Here is a 20,422-nt window from a genome sequence, read left to right as displayed (position 1 = left end):
CGCTGCCATTCCAAGAGTAGCTTGTTACACACATTCTTACTCTTCTCTCTATCTCTCTGTGCTACAGTCACCCACTCATATAAAAAGGCGAAGAAGAAGAAGCATGAAATGAAGAAATAATCAAAATGGAAGCTGAGCGAAGAAGACTCAGAGTTCGAAAGCTCTCGCGGACTGTTCCACACACCATTACCAGTACCAAAACCAACTACCAATACCACTACCAATACCAATACCAATACCAATACCACAACCACCTCTTCGCAATCGTCCTCCGCCTCCACCGCCACACCGAAACGCCTGAACCCCACGCTCTCCGCCGTTACCAAGACCCTCCTCGCCCACCTCAACCCCCCAAACCCTAAACCCTCTTCTCAGCCTCTGCTACCCCCAATTCCTTCCACTCCTTCTCGCCCTCCCGTTCCCTCCTCCGCTTCTGGTAATTTATCTGCTCCTTCTTTGCTTTTCTTGCTCCGACTGGGCTGGGGTTTCTGGGTTTTTATTTCAATTGCGAAATCTAGGGTTTCTGATTTTGGGTCTCCAGCGTATTGCAAATTCAATTAGCAATCATTTGGTTTTCGTTTTGGAGAAGTGGATGGATCTGTTATAAAAAATTCGTCTGTGTTGGATTTAGAAGAAATTTGTTGCTGTTTGAGTGCGTATTTTAAAAGGGTCGTTTCAATATTTGAATTGAACTTGATGCTATGCCTAAGTACGATTATTCAATTCATTCTTTGCCATTTCGTTGAAAAATCTATGTGGTTTGAATTTTGAGACCTGACTGAGTAGATTCTGTTTTTTGAGTTTAGGTACCAGTGACTGTGAGGTTTTCGAGCCATGTTCAGTGTACAGGCGAAGACAGACTGCAATAAAAAGGAAGAGTAAAGGGAAGGAAAACACTGATCCTTCGAGTTGCCCTCCTGCACCAAAGACCCGGAGTATTGGGTAAGTCTCTAATTCCATATGTTTAACTTTGCTATACTTAAGCATTCGGTTATAATCTATCTCTTCTTCAACAACTGTATAAGGAAAATGAGGAAATTATACCATTGTTATTCTCAAAGGAGCAATGGGGTGTATCACTATTTCTGTTAATATATGAGATGGGGGGTTGATGGAGCTTTATTGGTAGTTCAGCTTTCAAAATTAAGCTGCCTTGTTGTAAGGAGTTACTTATCAAACCATTAGGGATTGTTCATATAAGAGTATGATAAGATATTGATTCTCAAGGAGCAATGGGATAACATATCACTTAAGTGATCTGTTGAGATACCCATTATTTGTCACACCATGTGTTGCTTGAATGAGTAAGTTCTAAGTACACAATTTACTGCTTCTTAGTGTAGCCATAACTTCCCCTATTCTGATTTACCTTTTCTTCATGGTCCTATGTTGATATTTTAGTTGAGTGGATATATTATAGATTGATGGATATGAGAAATTCTGTCTTTGCCTGATTTGGGACATGTCTTTCCCATATCCTGTGATGTGTTTACTAATGCTGCTGTATGTGTTCCTCGCATTTAAAACAGGAAAAAAATGAAGGAAGAGGGACATAACAGTATATCCAAGGAATCCATGGCTACTCGTAAAAAGGTTTGTTAAAGTTAATATAGTGTCTTTCTTGTTGTTTTGGTTAGAAACTATTACTTTTTATCTGGCATGGGGCCTAACTTTACAGTCAATTGGTCAGTGTTTTTTCTTTTTCCCATGTTGAACTTTCATGAGTAGAATTTCTATGTACCCCCAGGTAGATCAAACAACATGGTGCTCTTCTGGTTGACACCTGAAGAGTATCTCTATGGCATAATTGCTTGGTTATTCAAAGTGAGGTTGAGTTGTTTGGTTTATATTCATAGAGTTAACTTATCCTTCGGTATTACAATATCTGCAGCTGATTTTGGAGCTGAGTATTTTTGTTGTCTTCTCGATTTTATATATATGAGATTTGTAAATAAAATATAGAGGGGAGATATTTCTCTTATTATTAGATGGTCTGTATACTGTTCTCACTTGCTTTAACTATCCTTACAGTTATATAAGGGACCAAAATTTGTTATTGTAACTGTGAGTTCATGTTTGTTCCTATAGGGACAGCCTGTGGTAAAATAAATCCCCATGTATAATAAGCTCTGGGTTTATAGTTGTTCACTTTTAATCCGTGTCTAATATTTTTGCAGAAGCAGCGTGCCATACCCGCTGGGAAAGATGTTTCCAAGCATTCTGTGGCACAAGATGATATTGAAAAGCAGAGAGCTTACTTTAAAGAGATTGATGCATTTGACCTGCCAATAGAGGTGGTTGATTCAGATCAGGAGTTGGACTAAATGGAAGAGCTATATAGTGTAACGTATAGGATAAGCAAGGCAGTCTAAACCCTTTGTGTTCTCTGTATAGTAGCAATAGTGTTGCATTTGACTAATTCTGAAGTAACTACCACTGCTTGCAATAACATCGATGTAAGTCCTTGATAGTAATATAGTTCTTTGTGTACAGTTAGCTTGAGAAGAAGAAAGGAAGGTTAAGCAAGGAAATGAAAGAAGGTATGAGAAAGAGTAAAAGGTATTTCAAGAGAACAGAGAGAAACTTAGGAAACTTTTCTGTACTTTTAATTGATTTCTAAAACTCATCCTTATAAAATTGAGTTACGGTCGGTTTCTCTATTTACTCTGGCTCTGATCTTACTGAGACTGCTGCTGTTATTGCTGTCATATTGTATTCTGTTGTTAGCCATATTCCAATTTTGGTTTTACTGCTGTTTGGTTACACCGTTTATAATATCCTGTGAATGGTTATTCTTCGTAAGATTATTTACGCTGGCGTGCACTGGGCACAATTTAGGCTTTGCACGGACAAACTATCTCAATTATCAAACTAAAACAGAAAACTAGTTGAAATGTGATGGATCATACATTACCAATATTTCTTTAATCACTAATTCACATATTCATATGCTATATTGGTAAGTATGACCATCAGATCATATACTATTCCTTGACTTTTCTGCAATTGATTCTGATTTCACCCTGGCATCCTGTAAGAGGCTTGATGTTTCCCATTTTGACCATGGCCTTGGCGAAGTCCATGAAGAATGCAAAAGTGTTAATTGCATATGCCATAACCAGAGCATCCGCAGAGAAGACCCTTTTCTTGCACCAAATTATTGTAATATAAATTGTCAAAATGCGTTGGGGTCTGGAGGTCAAGGCCTGCAAGGTTGTTGTCATTTCCGGTTCTCGGGCAACTGCGCTGTAGTGACCTGGCAAAGACGGCGTCAATGGTGGAGTCATTGTAGATCCGTGATCGGAATGATGTGCACCTTGCCAGGCCAATGGTGTGTGCACCTGCCATATTGCCAATGCCATGAACAACTCAAGTGAGTGACCCATGGTTGAGAGTGTATCCCAGGTTAAAAATGTAAAGCCTTATTTTACAATAATATCCTTCACCCATAGCCAATTGATTGAAAAACCCTGTTTTGTTTTGCTTGAAGTAGAAGAAAAAGGTGAAGTTAAGGCATGGTTTCATTGGTTTCAGAGAATTAAGATTGAATTAAAGACCTGAAAGAGCCACCAAATCCCTTAAGGAGAGGCCCTGAGCAGCGAAGCTTGAAATGAGAGCAGTTATATCGGAGGTGGGTAGGGGGATGGCGGTGTTTGCAGCACTCCTGCTAGCAGTGGTAGAATCTCTTCTTCCCGACCCAACTTCCCATAAAGGACCTTCTAACTGTAAGTAAATCCCAAGTATAAAATTACTATTCACACTCCATCTCCATGAAAATAATGAGTATGACTATGTATGTTACAATTGAAAATTGTGATATAATTAACATGGTATTAAATCTTACATATGCTACAGAGTCACGTGCAACCAGAGCAAGAATATCAGCACATGACACCACCCCTGGGCATGCCTTCTCAAGCTTGGCTTTAATATCATCAATCACTTCAAATCCTCTTACCGAGTTGTTGTTAGGAGCTGCTGTTTTCTCTCCTTCAAAGCCTGGCGTATCATCCAACAGTATCGAGGCATCACAACCCTGAGATTTAGTTAAAAATGCACATGTTTGAGAGTATTGATAGGGATTTTGAGATGTCTAAAAGAAAGACAAATAAAAACTTCAAATTAAATTACTCGCAAGCGTACAAGTCCGTAGTAGAATAGAATTACGCAAGTACGAGGTCGAACCACATGGATTAGTTAACCAACTCAATTAAACTGATGTGTTGAACTTAACAGTAAATAAATAAGACAGATTTGATTAAAATATGGGCAAAGCAACAAGATAAACTTAAATTCACGCTAGAAATAACGATAGTAATCAATTGAATAAAATACTAGAGCAAAGAATCCATCACTAAAAATCCTCTCTAACTTCTAGTCACCTTATCTTCAATTCACTTAATTTATAATGTTGGCAATCTTATTAGACACGAATTGCCTATGGTATTTAGACTAAATCGATTACTTCCACATGTAACTTGCCTATGGTATTTAGAACAAGTCTGCCATGCAAAGAAGTCTTTTAAGTTCAGAGAATTTGATGACCAGCCATGCACACCCCAAGAATATAGTATTTACCCAAGGCATATACATATCTTATCCACACGAAGCTAAACTCAAACCATGTATGATATCTACATAAGTTTGCATCAATTAACTCAATTAACAGCCCAGATGGTGATCAAACATCCATGCAATTACTCAAGTATAAATCAGTGAATAATAATCTCACTATCAAGAAAGCAACCAAAGATAAAATAGACTATAGAACTACATTATCATCTTAGGGCTTCATCCCGCCCTAGCAAGGATGTTTAGTTACACAAATTCATTAAGAAAATCCAATAAGAATCATAAGAAAAAACACCAAACTGACTGCTGCTCTCTAAGGGAGACGTCTTTCTCTTCAGCAAACCTCCTCCAAAAACTCACACCCCCCTTAGGTCACGCCTCCTCTTCTTAATATAGCCTTCTTTCTCTAGCAAATAATCCTTCCTCCAGCAAATAATCCTTCCTCCCTAAGAAATAGGCAGCGACACCAACTAGGAAAGGGTTGACGTAGAGTCCTTTTCTCATTAGGAAAACCAACTAGCCTTGTCAGCCAATATCCACCGAAAATGCCTCAGTGGTCCCAGAAGACTGAAAAACATAGAAAACAAAGCAATAAGTCTTTATTTAACCCCAATAACCTTGCTAAAACTAAACAAACTGGACAAAAAAAATAGAGACATTATAAACCTATCAAGTATATCTCACGTCGGGAATGTAAAAGGACGATCGAGCACAACAGTAGTAGACAAATGCAAGTGAAGCTACATATAATATATAGGTCCTTAGTACTCACATTTACAAAGCAATCATGGAAATGCAGGCGGAGTAAGGAAGCCCCTATACGGCTTTCTTTATTCATGGCTGCTATGACTTGTTCTCGCACAACAGACAATGCTTTTGGGCATATAAAAGAGTAGTAATACGGAGAGTGCTTGCCATTTCCATTTGCATTGGACTCAAGAAATACACCAGCAATGACCAAGATAAGCAGGAGTAACTTGTAAGTAGCCATTAATTAATGTTACACTTCTCTCTAGCTCTAGAGGCTAGTAGCAGACACACACGTACACATATATATTATAAATTACAGACATTGCATTTATTAACCAGACCACACAAAGGCTGTAACAGTTCATGATAAATAGAAGTTTGAAAATGACTAAATAACTAATCTAGTGATTTTTGGGGGGTTCATTGTTAATCTGTCTGGATGATAATTTTTTTTTCCCTTGTTTTGAATTATTGGGTGTAAAGGAACAAAACCATTGCCCTAACTTGATAATGCATGACACAAGAAAAGAAATTAATAGCTACAGATGACAGAAGGTACAAGTATGCTATCTCCACCTATTTAGATGCATGATCTAATCTCAAACTACCATTCTAATTTCAGTTTTTTTTATTTATTTTACAAAATCATATATAAGTACTTGTACAAATTAGAACATTCAATCCAAAAATCAATTAATAATGAACAGAAAAACCTAAAATCTTATAAATTATACTCTCAACACCTCTATCTATATAAATTTATTATATTTTCTTATAGGAACTATCCAAATTATTGTGCTTTGTTATTGTACATGCACACTTCCCACGTCACTGTGACTGGCACGTGTTCTTGCTCAACGAAGGGTCCCTGCAGAATAATACAATGTCCCTCTTTTGGGAACCTCTAAGGGATTTAATCACAATTCACTTCCTATTTTTTTCAGTGCATGTAGTGCCCAGTTTGTCCGTACATACTACAGAAATGGTCGCTTTTATTAATCAATTCTTCTTCAATTCTATAAAATATAAAAAGTAAAAAGTTCAATTTCAAGTGTATAAAAAATTTTGATGCTCCCTTCTCAAATTTCCCTTTACTTTTTTTTTTTTTGGCCATGAAATTTCCCTTTACTTTCATCAGCTACTACTTTGTACGACCTACATAGTGCCTCTCAGTGTTGGCTTACACTAATCTAGCTTTTTATGTTTTCCATTATTGATGCATCTACGCATTTATCAAGCTAAAAGAAAAATACCCCATCAAAATAAAAAAAGGTAAAAGAAAAACACAAAAAATCTAGTGCTGCTCCTGCTGGACCCCTTACAAAAGAATGAAGTATGGAATGTTAAAAAAAAAAAAAAAATGAAGTTTGGGCTTTCTGTTACAACATTAATTTACGAGTTTATCACAGTTAAGTGTCCAAGCCAAACTCTTGGCCAAAAAAAAAAAAGTGTCCAAGCCAAACCTAACTTGGCCCAAGCCTGATTTATTACTTTGGATCCTTCTTTTGTCACCGCAAAGGACTCGAGGAAAAGGGAAGCAACTCATTCACGAATCCGACCTTAATGGGCCATAGCAATCACCTAGGCCCAAATTCTTCTCCTCCAAAATCGAATCCAGAGAAAATGTGCTTTCATTTCTCTCTAGCTGTTGCATTTATTTTTGGCTTATTCACACCATTGCCCCCTGTAAGATACACTTTTTTTCACTTTGCCCCCTGAAACTTAAATTCTCTCAGTTTGCCACCTGAATTTCACAAAGTTGTTGCAAAAGACCCTATGCCGTTAACTCTGTCAATTTTTCCGTTAAAATAGCTGACATGGCACCTATATGTCATGAGTGAGACCCTTTTTTTAGTTATGTAAGATCCATGTAGACAAGCAAAATTATAAAAAATTGACATGGATCTTATTATTTTTAGTTTAAAAATTATTTTTTTTGTCCACATGGATTTTACATAACTAAAAAAGGGTCTCACTCATGCCATATAGGTGTCACGTCAGCTATTTTAACGGAAAAATTGACAAAGTTAACGGCATAGGGTCTTTTGCAATAACTTTGTGAAGTTCAGGTGGCAAACTGAGAGGATTTATGTTTCAGGGGGCAAAGTGAAAAAAAGTGTATCTTACAGGGGGCAATGATGTAAATAAGCCATTATTTTTTTTGGTAACCGAGGATGTTCTGGACTAGCTTTCCCACACCAAACTAATCTTTTAAATTGGTCAAAGTCTAACTGTTACATTTTAAACAAAGCAAAAATCCAATTACCAATTAGAAAAGTCGCAAATAGCGGCCTGGTTATGTCCCAATACTATGGGTGTATTTCATCTTTGACAATTTTTTTGTTGAGTTGAAATGTACAAAGTTTAGAGACTATTTGGTAATGCTTTTGAAATGCTTAAAAACGATTTTATATAATAAATAACACATTTGATAGTGTTTGCCAAAAAAAGTGAAATAATTTTGAGTTCTAGAAGCATTTTTTAGTACTTGGAGAAACACCTACTAGAGGTTTCCAAAAAAAGAAAAGTGTTATCAAGTATTATCTATAGAAAGCACTTAATTTAGACATTATTTAGTAGCCTTTCTTTTTCTTTTGGTTTACTTTTCTATAGGAAGAAGCTCTGTTTTTGTTTTTCTTCAGTTTTCCATTAATTAGTTGTGCGATTTAATTGGCTTGCATCGATGGACTGGTGCATGCACTTCGATGATAATGCTGCACGATACATATATACATATGTTGAAAGTTGACCCATCATTTATATTTTGACTCCATATATCCATGCATGTTTTCAAACCATTTATTTTCTGATTCCTAGAGGCTAGAGTCGCTAGTAGTAGTACTGTGTCTAGCTAGGCTTCACTTTGGCATTTTCCTAAACAATCGAATACGAGATAAAAGATTCCAAATTCATCTGATCGATCAGACTAAATGTATGCTTAACCCCACAAATACTAGTCAAAATATATCTAAACCCTAAGAGGAAGCTAGGTGGAAGATTTCAGAGATTTGTGTGTATAAGTCATTGATATATTTATAACTATTTTTCCTTTATATCGTTGGACTTTGGTCCCTCCTTTGTGCAGCTTCTGCTTATGCTTGTGATATGACTAGTTACCATTTTACTCATTTAGCGTCAGTTTGATATTACTGTGAAGAAAAACAGTTCTAAAGTAAAATCAGCTATAAAGTAAAGGATTTGATAAATGTAAAGTAGTTAAGTGTTTAATAAATTATGTTTTCAAAAGTATTATAAGTGCAAAAAATAGTATTAAAATATTTGATAAATATTAATATAAAAATATTATGAATGTATATTATGGATAAAATAAAATATTAATTGTTAATGTGATTTACTACAGTTTTCAAAAATATATAAAAAATTTTTTTTTTTTTTTTGTGAAGAATTGAAAATTGTAAAAAAAAAAATTTTTTAATTTTTTTATCAAACATCAAAACTGTTATACGTGATTAAAAATTATTATGCACGACAATTTTTGAGTCGTCTATCACAATATCACAATATGAGACGAGGCCGTAATCATTTTGGTCTTTTGTTTAGCTTGTTGCTTTTTTTGTCTTTTTTTCTACAGGTTTGGTTTAAAGTCTCCCTTGTTCCGTGGAGGTTCATTAAAAGAATAGTCGTAATATACGAATAAATGCGTGCACTGCCCATGATTACTTTTCTTACCTTTTTTTTTTCTTAATTTGTGTGTGAGTTCTTAAAATATTAAATGGATGATGGATATATCCCAAAATGGCGTGACCTGCTGCCTTGAACTGTTTGTTAGTGTAGGAATTGAGACAAAGAAGTTTATTGTCTTATTCATTGTTGGAGTTGGAGTGGGGAACAGCGATGTGGGATCAATTTCGATGGTTTTAATTACATGGATCGATATTGGTTGGCCTTTACGTACTGTGACCACTAGTCTTGCAAGTTGCAAATGCATATGCAGCCCAACTTGCCCGCTCATCATTATCACCCATAATTGATACTTCAATTCAATCTACATGAAAAAGTCATTCCTATATATCTATGTTATGTTGTTATTAAGAATAACACTTTTTTTTTTTTTTTTGTGAGTTGTGAGAAAGGGGGATCAAATTTGGATCCAAAATGAATAATTCTATAATTATTTTAATTGAGCTACTCAACAACTACATTATTAAGAATAACTTTATTGGTCTTATTTCAGCCTTATAAAAACAGAGAACGATATTTATAAGAAGGTCATATGACTAGTAACTAGGCTGAGGAGAAATTATTTCAATTGAGGTACCCAACAACTGCATTATTAAGAACAACTTTATTGGTCTTATTTCAACCTTATAAAAACAGATAACGATATTTATAAGAAAGTCATATGACTAGTAACTAGGCTGAGAAAAAATTATTTTGTGTAACTATGTAAGTATATAATCATAATATTGTCATATGACGTAATAAATTTACGTGTGAAAAACGTTATTAATATTAAATTCTATAATTATAAATATGTTGTTCATCTTTATTTTAATAGGTAGAATTATTTTATTACGTGAGGGTAATAAGAGTTATACACATTAATTTATCCGGATTCAGAATGAACTAATTAACTCACGCATCCAATTTGAGAGCTAATTAATTATTAGTTTGACCTCATCATGCATGAAGTTAATTAATATTCAATTTCGGTGTAGCTCGCAGAGTAGCAGTACCATATTTACAGTAAACTAGACCAATCCACTATATATTCTGTTATTTCTGCCCATTTAGTTGGACTTAATTAATTTTGTTTCTGGAATTTGAATTTCGATCTGCCATGTGAATTCTCCATTTCACTTCATTTCATTTCATTTTTGAGGCATATATGTATAGAGGAATGATATTATCATTCTTCATCAACCTTCTTCTTTATTATTCTCATTCCACAATGTAAATTCATGATCGAAACTGTTCATTGTTTAAATTTAAATATGAATATCATTTTTGTAAAAAATCAACAAAATTAGAAATAATTTGGTTGTATAAATCTAATCAAATAAACAAACGGTTTTAATAACAATTTGATTCACCGTTTATTTATTTGATAACGATTACATGACCAAATAATTTCTGATTTAGTTGATTTTTTGCAGAGATGATCTTTAAATAATTATCTAAAAAATAAACAGTTCTGATCATAAAAATACACTGTGAGGGAAAATATCAATGAAAAAGGTGAATTGAAGAAGGTAAATAACATTAATGATCATGATTAGGCCGTCTAGGGTCTTAGAATGGTCGAGTTTAGGGATGCCAAAAGCTTTAATTGTCTCACGTGAAAATGAGACATATAGCATTAATATTTATCAGAAGAAGCTCGCTAGCTTGTACATGTTTCTTTCTGATCACAAATTAAATAGAGTAATGCTTAAAGGAGAGGCCTAACATAGGTGGATCAACCTGTTTTGATACCCATGAAAAAAGTTGGAGTATTAATCTCAAAACTAATTGGAAATGCGTGGAAATGCTGAACTCCTTATATATATATATATATAAACTATTAGATAATGTTATAATTTTTCAATATAAGATAATACTTTATATTCTTACGATACGATTAGAAAGGTGTTAGATAATATGATAGTGAATTGCAGTCTCCTTAATATTATTCATTCAATTATATAGCTAGCTAGGTGATCGAATACATCTGGAGGTAATAGCATCTAGCTAGATAGGGTACGTGTGGTGTGACCGCTCCACTGACCAATGACCAGGTTTGAGTAGGGGCCGGATAGTTAAGTTGATGTAGAATCTACATGTTGCTGTTTACCCTCAATGCCATGGCAATAGCCAATTCATTAATTTATTAGCTAGCATTAATACTATTATGTATTCCAACCCCAGTTCAGTTCACATTGCAAAGAATAATATGCTATTCTTGTCAAAAGTTTCCTCCCCTTATATCATATATCATGCAAGATGTATTGATCGCTATAGATAGATGTATCCCAATCACATAATATTATTAACAAAAGCGAACGAAAAGAGTACGTGATCATATATATTCATCGATCATTTGGAATTGAAGGGAAAAAGTAGTGATCAATAAAGCGATGGTCTGTCGCCTCTGGGATATTTAGTTTGAAGGTCAATTCTTAGACTTAGATCGAGACTAATTAAGCATTTCCTTTCAATTATGTCAAAGATAAAGCTAGGTATACGTAATAATGATACATACATATAGTCGGAGGGCACATATTGATCGATGGTTCCTTCCTCGATCTTATATATTATCCCTGTGATTAATGTAAACTGAGTTATAATATATGAATGATGAATAATTTTCGTAGTTCTTATATATATAGTTATTCCTATATAAAATGTACCCTCAGAGATGGGTAATGACAACTGTTATTCTGTCCTGAATGATCAAGCAAGCAAGCAAGCTAGAAAAAGTGATCCTTCTCTGACAAAACAAAACAAAGTACTGCATGTGGTTCCATTTGTGTGTATATATGGACGGTTCAAAACTTCATCATCGGTGCATATATCATATGTCTGTGGTGCTATTCGGACAGGTAAGTTGTAATAACATTATTTGTTTATGTAGTACGTAAGTAGGTCGGTTGCATATATTGTCGATGATCATTTCGCATTGACCCAGCTACTCAATCAAAGCTGCAAGATTCCTTCTCTAAGTTGGTCTTGTCGTCAAGATTCCAAAAAGATCAGCATCCACATTTCTATTCATCACTTCGAAACGTACCATGACTCCTCAAGCTCTTGATGTCATGCATGACCCAATTTACATCATATCCTCGATTCATAAACGGAACAATTAATTTCTCGAAATCACGTAACGTAACCAAATGAATAAAGTTTAATTAGGTAGCATATTAATTGGTGCGTAGTATACCAGTTTATGTATTATATATATCAAGATTAATTCAAAAACTTAAAAATAGTAAATGAAGTATGCATGCATGCATGCATGTATATATATATATATATATATATAGCAACCAAAGAAGGGTGCATTAGTCGGTGAGATTAATGAAGTGGCCGGGCATATAATATAGTGCGGTATGTGGGGGTTATTCCTAATTCCTATTCAACATCAATTCTTTGGCCACATTATTACTGTGGGGTAATTGGGCGTTAGGCATAGTTAACATGCATTTAGATTATGGTGATCACAGTAGACATCACATCATGGTCTTCCACTGCTGCATATGCTGCTTCAATTCAAGTCAATTCTCAGTGGGGCAACTGGAACGTACTTCTAATCCTCAAAGCCAGTGGTTGCCAAAGAGAGTTGACCAGATCCTAAATTCCTAAGTATTACTATTACTATTACTAATATTATCGAGAGAATTAAGATTAAGGATATGTCTAAAATGCAAGAGGTGGGCATATAATTATCCTATCATAATTTAGACTTAGACCGACTACTTTAAGGATAAGGGATAAGGCACCAACTTGTTACTAGCTTGGTGAGTACAACGCGCGTGTTTCCCATGTTTGGAAAAAGACATTAGTTTCTCAAGGGAATTTTTAATTTTAGACTTTAATTCAGGACCAAAAAAAAATTATATAGCTGAATTATTACTAGTAAATCTAAATTAAAAAAAAAAAAAAAAAACTATCTAGAATTAAGAGAAATGCTAGTACGTTGCCTTCTTCGTGCAAAATAAGACACAGAGAAAAAACAGGTAGCATTTCTTCTAAAAATAAAACATTCACTCAAGAATACCTAGCTTAGTGCATGTGTTTTGTGTTGGAGTATATTTTGAGTATGCTTACTATAGGTTGAATCTAAATAAGTAGTGTTTAATTGTGTGTTTTTTACGTCTTATCGTCATTAATTATTATACGATATTAGAAGTTAATATTCAGAATTAAAACTCTCATATAATAAGTGTATGTCTATTTCTTTTCTCACTTGAGATAATAAAAGTAAATGAATTGAATTGAATATAACTATATATTAATTAGATGACCAAGCAGTGTGTACGGACATCTTTAGTTTGACTTGTATTTTCCGAGTAAGCATCTACAGTCCATAGACATAGTGAGAGAGAATCTCTCTACCATTTAGCTATATATATATATAAGCAATAAGCTAGATTACCACTTCCCAGTTCCACTGCTCAGCTGAGTATGCAATTACCTCCTTTCAGCTTGTATATACAATTTCTTGCTTCTTCTCTGATGGAAATTGGCAAAGGTTACACGCGGGATGGCACTGTGGATCTTAGGGGACGCCCTGCGCTTGCCGCCAAGACTGGCAAATGGAAAGCTTGTGCTTTTCTAGTTGGTAAGTAATTCCAATTAATATATGAATCAATTCAAATAAACCATATATATATATAAATATGTACTAATCCTGTCTTAAAATGATTGAATACTTGAATTAATATTATATGTTTCAGGGTACGAAGCATTTGAGAGAATGGCCTTCTATGGAGTAGCTTCAAATTTGGTGAATTACTTGACCACCCAACTTCATGAAGAGACAGTGCCCTCCGTCAGGAATGTCAATAACTGGTCCGGATCCGTATGGATCACTCCAATTCTCGGCGCTTACCTTGCCGACTCTTACCTCGGTCGCTTCTGGACTTTCACTGTCTCATCTCTCATTTACGTCTTGGTAAAATATATACTATATATAGGCCGCGCAGCTGTTATTTACGTTCTCACTTTGTTTTACTGCATGTCACATTTAATACTTTATTATTTTAAAATACACACACAGAGTGCAAGATAACACATTGTTTGTTTAACACTAAATATGGGGATAATAAATTTTGTACAAATGATGGAAAATGAACTTCCAACTGTTTGATAATTAAGGACCCCCATTGAATTTGCCTATAGTAAGACAAAAAATCCATGTCAATTGCAAATTGAAATAGAATAGATTCTCATTCCCATACTTTGAAATTTGCCTAATTGTATATATGTTTCTGTTTCCTTCCATGGTGAATTAATTGGTAAATATTTCTAAGTAAGAAACTCTAAAGTCTAAATTAATTAGAAAAAGAATTTCAACAGGGAATGATGCTTCTGACAATGGCTGTTTCAATGAAAAGCTTCAAGCCAACATGCACCAATGGAATTTGCAACAAGGCCTCTGGTTCACAGATTGCATTCTTCTACATGTCTCTGTACGCCATAGCAATCGGGGCAGGGGGAACCAAGCCCAATATATCCACATTTGGGGCAGACCAGTTTGATGACTATAACCCCCATGAGAAACAGCTCAAGGACTCATTTTTCAACTGGTGGATGTTCAGCTCTTTCTTGGGTGCTTTGGTTGCCACTATTGGTCTTGTTTACATTCAAGAAAACTTGGGGTGGGGGTTAGGATATGGCATCCCCACAGTGGGTCTTCTATTGTCCTTGTTCATCTTCTATTTTGGAACCCCATTATATAGGCACAAAGTTAGCAAGACCAAAAGCCCTGCATGGGATTTGATTCAAATTCCCATTGCTGCCTTCAGAAATCGGAAGCTTCAGCTCCCTAGCAACCCATCTCAGCTTCATGAGTTTGAGCCACAACATTACATTCATAGCGGAAAACGCCAAGTGTTTCACACCCCAAATTTCAGGTAATTAAGCTCTTAATTACTCTTCATATATACTTTCTTTTTCCCTCTGGAAAATGATACCCTTTCCATTTCGCATGGAGTCTAAGGACATGCAAGGTCAATATCAGACCTCATGATATGGATTCTATAGTCCTTTACTTCTTTAAAGATAGGCCTTGTTGGCAGAGCAAATGTGAAGGGGCCGGGGGACCTTCCATTAATATAATTCATGTGCATAACTAGGAAATCTACTGTGCCAAGGCTATGGTGGGCTTCTACATAAGTACATATGACCCGGACCTTGGGTGGTCATTCTTTCTAATAATTTATTGTTCCCCATGTGCACTAGCTCACAGCACTCTTTTTGAACACTTTACTGAGTGGTCATAAACTCATAATTCCCCAGTCAACTTGTCTAGCTCTCTGATAGAGGACTAGAGAAGGAGTCACGATTGATCGATATGGCATGCACTGGTAGTAGCCCACCATTGTCTGAATCCCAGACAAAATATGCACATATGAAACACAACCTCCACTACTACACTCTCATCAGCTAGCATTTAAAAGACTTAAAGATCTAGAAAGACAATATAATACTATATTATTATATTTCAACTTAACATGTGGATTCTTGTCAAGTTTGGAGTCATTATCTAACAACATAACTTACCAGATGTCTAGTATGTTACCGGTGCATCTGAATTTGCAGGTTCTTGGACAAGGCTGCAGTAAAAGATGGTAACGTGAATGATGGGTCATTAAGGCCACCCTGCACAGTGACTCAGGTGGAAGGAGCAAAGCTGCTATTTGGAATGGGCATGATATGGGTTGTCACCCTAATTCCCAGCACCATTTGGGCACAAATCAACACTCTCTTTGTCAAACAAGGCACCACCCTAGACCGAAGCCTCGGCCAACATTTCCAAATCCCAGCAGCCTCCCTAGGCAGCTTTGTCACCCTCTCCATGCTCCTCTCGGTGCCCATGTACGACCGTTACTTCGTGCCCTTCATGCGTGCCCGAACCGGAAACCCCCGGGGAATCACTCTGCTCCAGAGGCTCGGCATTGGATTCGTCATCCAAGTTGCAGCCACTGGAATTGCCTATGCAGTGGAAGTTAAGCGAATGCATGTCATTAGAGAACACAATATTTCAGGGCCTAAAGAAATAGTCCCCATGACCATATTTTGGTTACTACCCCAATACGTGCTCTTGGGGATAGCTGATGTGTTCAATGCCATTGGATTGCTGGAGTTTTTTTATGATCAGTCTCCAGAGGACATGCAGAGTCTCGGGACGACGTTTTTCACGAGTGGGATTGGGATTGGAAACTTCTTGAACAGCTTTTTGGTGACAATGGTGGACAAAATTACAGGGAGGAATGGGGGGAGGAGTTGGATTGGGAACAACTTGAACGAGTGTCACTTGGATTACTACTACGGGTTTCTTTTGGTCATTTCCACAGTCAACTTGGGGGCGTTTTTGTGGGCATCGACCAAATATGTTTACAAGAAGGAGTCTGTACAAGGGAAGGAGGGTTGTGCTGTTGAGATGGAGGGCAGACCAATATTAGCCGCGTCTCCACTTGGACTGCAAGTGTAAAAGAAATTAATTTAGATTTGGTGTGTGTATGTATATTATTTAATGGAACTAATGACTAGTGTTGTAATATATGGATATGAATATCCATTATCATTTGCTTTCAGAATGTACTTTTATCTTTCAATGTCCGTTTTATTTCACAAAGAGTAATGCTATTCGCTCAAAACTGCTTACGATTATCTTATTTTAAAATTTCAATTTTACCCTTAAAATAAAAAATTTCAATTTTATTCGTCAGATTATTTAACAGTTATTTACCGAAATATTTGTGGTTATTCGACAGTTATCTGCTGAACATTGGTGGATTTTTCGGTGGATAACCACTAAATGAAAATGAAAAAGGCATTTGACAGTTATCTGCCGAAATATTTGTATTTATTCGACACTTATCTGCTGAACATTGGTAGATGTTTCGGTAGATAACCACCGAATGGATCTAGGTGATTTCTTCATGTTTTTGCAATTAAGGGTAAAATAGAAAAAAATTGGATAAAATATGTTAGGGTGATCTACATAACCTCACTATTTCACAAATCTTATAATAGGAGTTGTATGCACAAATCTCAGTTTTTCGATAAATGGGGTAATATATATGGAAAATTTTAGCCAAATGACTCTAACTATACATCATATCTCTATTCAGAACATTAATTTTATTTTGTGTCAACTGAGGACTGAAATTTTTATTTTGTGTCAATTAAGGACCTTACTACAAGATTACAATACTACAAGGTTAATGTTGATGGGGCTTGCTGCGTGACTCATATGGTGCATGGTATTGGGGTCGTTATTTGCAATGCGGCTGGTGAATTCATGGTTGGCTCCTCTTCCCCAATGATTGGGTGTTTAGACTCTACTGCTATTGAGCTTCATGCCATTTCATGGTCTCCAATTAGCTCTTGATGGTGGCTTCTTTGCTGTTCAATTGGAAAGTGACTCTTTAGAGGCGGTGAGAGAAGTTAATGGTGTCGCCGAAAATTTTAGCAAGTATGGGGTGTTGGTTTCGGACATCCAAAACTTGATTCCTATGTTTTCATCATTTTCTATTTCTTATGTACCTCGTGCTTGTAATAACATGGCTCATAAATTGATCCGTTATGGTTTACAGTGTCAAGAACAATTGGTGTGGCTTGAAGACAGTCCCTCTTGGCTTCTTCTAGCTCTACACCATGATATAACCGTTTTGATTAATGATAATTTCTAATAGGCCATGGGCCTCTCCTTTTCTAAAAAAAAAAAAAAAAAACCTTGTTTTTTTTTTTCAGTTTTATCTCAAATTTGGCGAGATATTAGACCCATTAAACCTCCACCAAACTCAGAAAAATTATACTAAGTTTAAAGATATGCATTTCCGTTTTACAACCATATAAAGATCACCAAAATCGGACCTCTACAACTCCAAATAATCGGTCCCAAACTAAGGTACTCGAAACTGTCCAATTTTCCAGATATTTTTTCAAAGGTCCGATTGGACAATTTCATGTACCCTACTTTGAGGCCGATTATCTAAAGTTGTAGATGTCCGATTTGAATGATATTTATATGGTTGTAAAGAGGAGATGCATAGCTTTAAACCCAATATAAGTTTTCTGAATTTAGTAAAGGTTTGATAGGTTCAATGTCAAGTCAAAGTTGAGATAAAAACTGAAAAAACAGAGTGTTTAATTGACACACAATGAAATTAATGTCATGAATAGAGACATGAGATATAGTTAGAGTCCTTTAACTAAAATTTTACCATATATATGTGTTATAATATAATTAAATAACATGTTTATACTTTTAAAATATAGTATTAATAATAAATATATATGTGTTATAATATAATTAAATTAGTAATATTATGTAACGATATTACAGTGTAATTGATCTAAATGTTGTACGATCTAAATGTTGTACGATCTAAATGTTGTACGTACAAAGGTTTCTTAATTCCCTATTTTGACTTAAGGAAAAAACGTTGGTTGGATAGGAAGGCTGATTGAGGAGCCAATGACCTCATATAAGGCTGACTGAGGAGCCTTTGACCTCAGATATCGTTAACATCTTATTGTTTAATTAATTACTTTTATACTTGGTTTATTCATTAAGCTGACACCTTTAAATAGGTGATAATTACAATAAGATAAGAGAAAATAAAGGAACAGATCAACTACTCACCTAGCCTCTAACGTTAACATGGAGTAAAGATAGGAGAAGTTTTAATCCTTAGATCCCGTTTGGGATTGTTGTGGAGGACTCAAAAGCTGCTGTGGATGACAATTCTCAATCACCCACAGCAGTTTTGGTGTTTGGTAAAAAAATGAAAAAGTGCTTTGCCCCACAATTCTCAACTCCCTACAGCAAAAATAGAAAGCAAGTTTGTTGGTGCTTTTGAAAGCTGCAGTGAATCACAGCAACAATAAAAATTTTATTTTACCCATAATACCCTTATTTTAGTAATTATAAATAGTTACAACAGTTTTACATTACAATTTACCAAACACATTCATACTGCTTTTTGTACTCACAACACTTTTGAAAATATAGTTTACCAAACACTCTATTGCTTTACTTCACAGCTGACTTTACTTCACAGTTGTTTTACTTCACAACTGTTTTTTCTCACAGCAATCTCAAACTAAGCCTAACTCAAGTCTTATCAAATTAGGACTCTATTATTCTAACTAAAACAAATTTTAATTAAAGAATAGAAAAAGAACGTAACATTAAGAAAAGAACGTAACATTGTAGGAGCAGAAGATCTATATATGTTTGCATCACAATGGAAGGGGATACTATGCTTATCAATATGGTGCTGATTTTCTGCTAAATCATCAAGGTGCAAATTGCATGTTCTCCCAAATCATGAAGGTGCGAAGTGACGTAAGTAAGTTACTAACCCAAATAAATAATTTCTTCGTGACCATGACTAAAATCTGCAACTTTAGAAAGGTCAACCATGCAAATTAGTCAAATGATTCTCTACTATTATCTGTTTCTGTCGCGTACAAAGTAGAAATTCAAGCTCAAAATTTTCTGCAGTAGCTTACCTGCCAAAAGATATTATCGATACACTATTTATATAATTATTATGACTCTGACTCTTTTGGAAAGTGAGACCCGTTGCAGTATTTGGATTAATTCATTTAAATACCAGAAAAAATAGGACTGTTCCAATCTTTTGACAAATATCGCATTATGATTTATGTGGAGACATTAACAAAAATGACCAAAATTAATACAGAGAAAAATCTTTATGGAACCGTGTTTATGTGTCTGGAAAATTATCCAACCAAGTAATTTTCTGGTAATTTATCGTTTAGTGCTAATTTTATGTTTATGTCTAAACCAAAATCGGTTTGAGATTTAAAAATTTTAGGAACTCCAAAATCAGTTTCGCTAGCTAGTAGGTTTCAGTACGTGTTCTACTTTTCTCTTTTTTGGCCATGATGTTCTACTTTTATCTGGTCTATAATATGTGGTACAAACCTATTGGAGCTTTTTAAAGTGGGTTAAGTTAAAGAAGAGTCTAAACTCGCAGACTCACCGGCTGCCGCACAAGTGATATTGCTTAATTAGTGAAAGTTGGCCAAAAAGCTCTTTCAACCTGCCTTTTATATGATCAAAGCCCAGCATAAGTCAAAAGTTAATCAGCCTTTGACAAATTTCTGAGTACATTAATTATGTACTGTTTGATTATCTTAATTGGACGAATTATCTTAATTGGACGAATTATCTTAATTTGTCATTTATGTACCAATCAATGAATCGAATCACGTACTTTTTGCAATTTCTTTAACGTTCTTAATTTACTACTTGTTGAACTCAGTAGTCAATGCCATGCACCAAGATTTCTACGTGTTAGGTCACCTGCCGAGTGCCGACCCTAGTCATGTTGCACAAGACCTCTATATAAGTACCTCCATGTTTAGCCTCCTTTTGAACACAAATTAAGTTCGTTTA

The 20,422-nt window shown here is 35.3% G+C and overlaps 2 protein-coding genes and 1 pseudogene across 2 annotated transcripts; 2 read left to right on the top strand and 1 right to left on the bottom strand.

Annotated features, from left to right (window-relative positions):
* The first annotated feature begins 125 nt into the window (after positions 1-125).
* On the top strand, positions 126-2,568 carry LOC147289763 (sororin-like protein). Its single transcript, XM_086238365.1, has 5 exons — positions 126-181; positions 219-436; positions 807-942; positions 1,530-1,593; positions 2,178-2,568. Exons 1-5 carry the CDS (start codon positions 126-128, stop codon positions 2,322-2,324), a joined length of 621 nt encoding a protein of 206 aa, XP_086094491.1. The 3' UTR covers positions 2,325-2,568.
* Positions 2,569-2,984: 416 nt separating this feature from the next.
* On the bottom strand, positions 2,985-5,583 carry LOC147289762 (peroxidase 4-like; annotated as a pseudogene).
* A 7,818-nt stretch (positions 5,584-13,401) lies between these two features.
* Positions 13,402-16,605, top strand: LOC147289761 (Major facilitator superfamily protein). The gene is made up of 4 exons (XM_086235173.1): positions 13,402-13,603; positions 13,719-13,936; positions 14,341-14,897; positions 15,586-16,605. Exons 1-4 carry the CDS (start codon positions 13,447-13,449, stop codon positions 16,475-16,477), a joined length of 1,824 nt encoding a protein of 607 aa, XP_086091299.1. The 5' UTR covers positions 13,402-13,446; the 3' UTR covers positions 16,478-16,605.
* The last annotated feature ends 3,817 nt before the right edge of the window (positions 16,606-20,422 follow it).

This window comes from Dryas octopetala, chromosome 3 (assembly GCF_963921425.1).
Source record: "Dryas octopetala chromosome 3, drDryOcto1.1, whole genome shotgun sequence".
Taxonomy (NCBI): domain Eukaryota; kingdom Viridiplantae; phylum Streptophyta; class Magnoliopsida; order Rosales; family Rosaceae; genus Dryas; species Dryas octopetala.
Note: the sequence above shows the minus strand (reverse complement) of the source record. Positions and strands in the feature narration are given on the sequence as shown.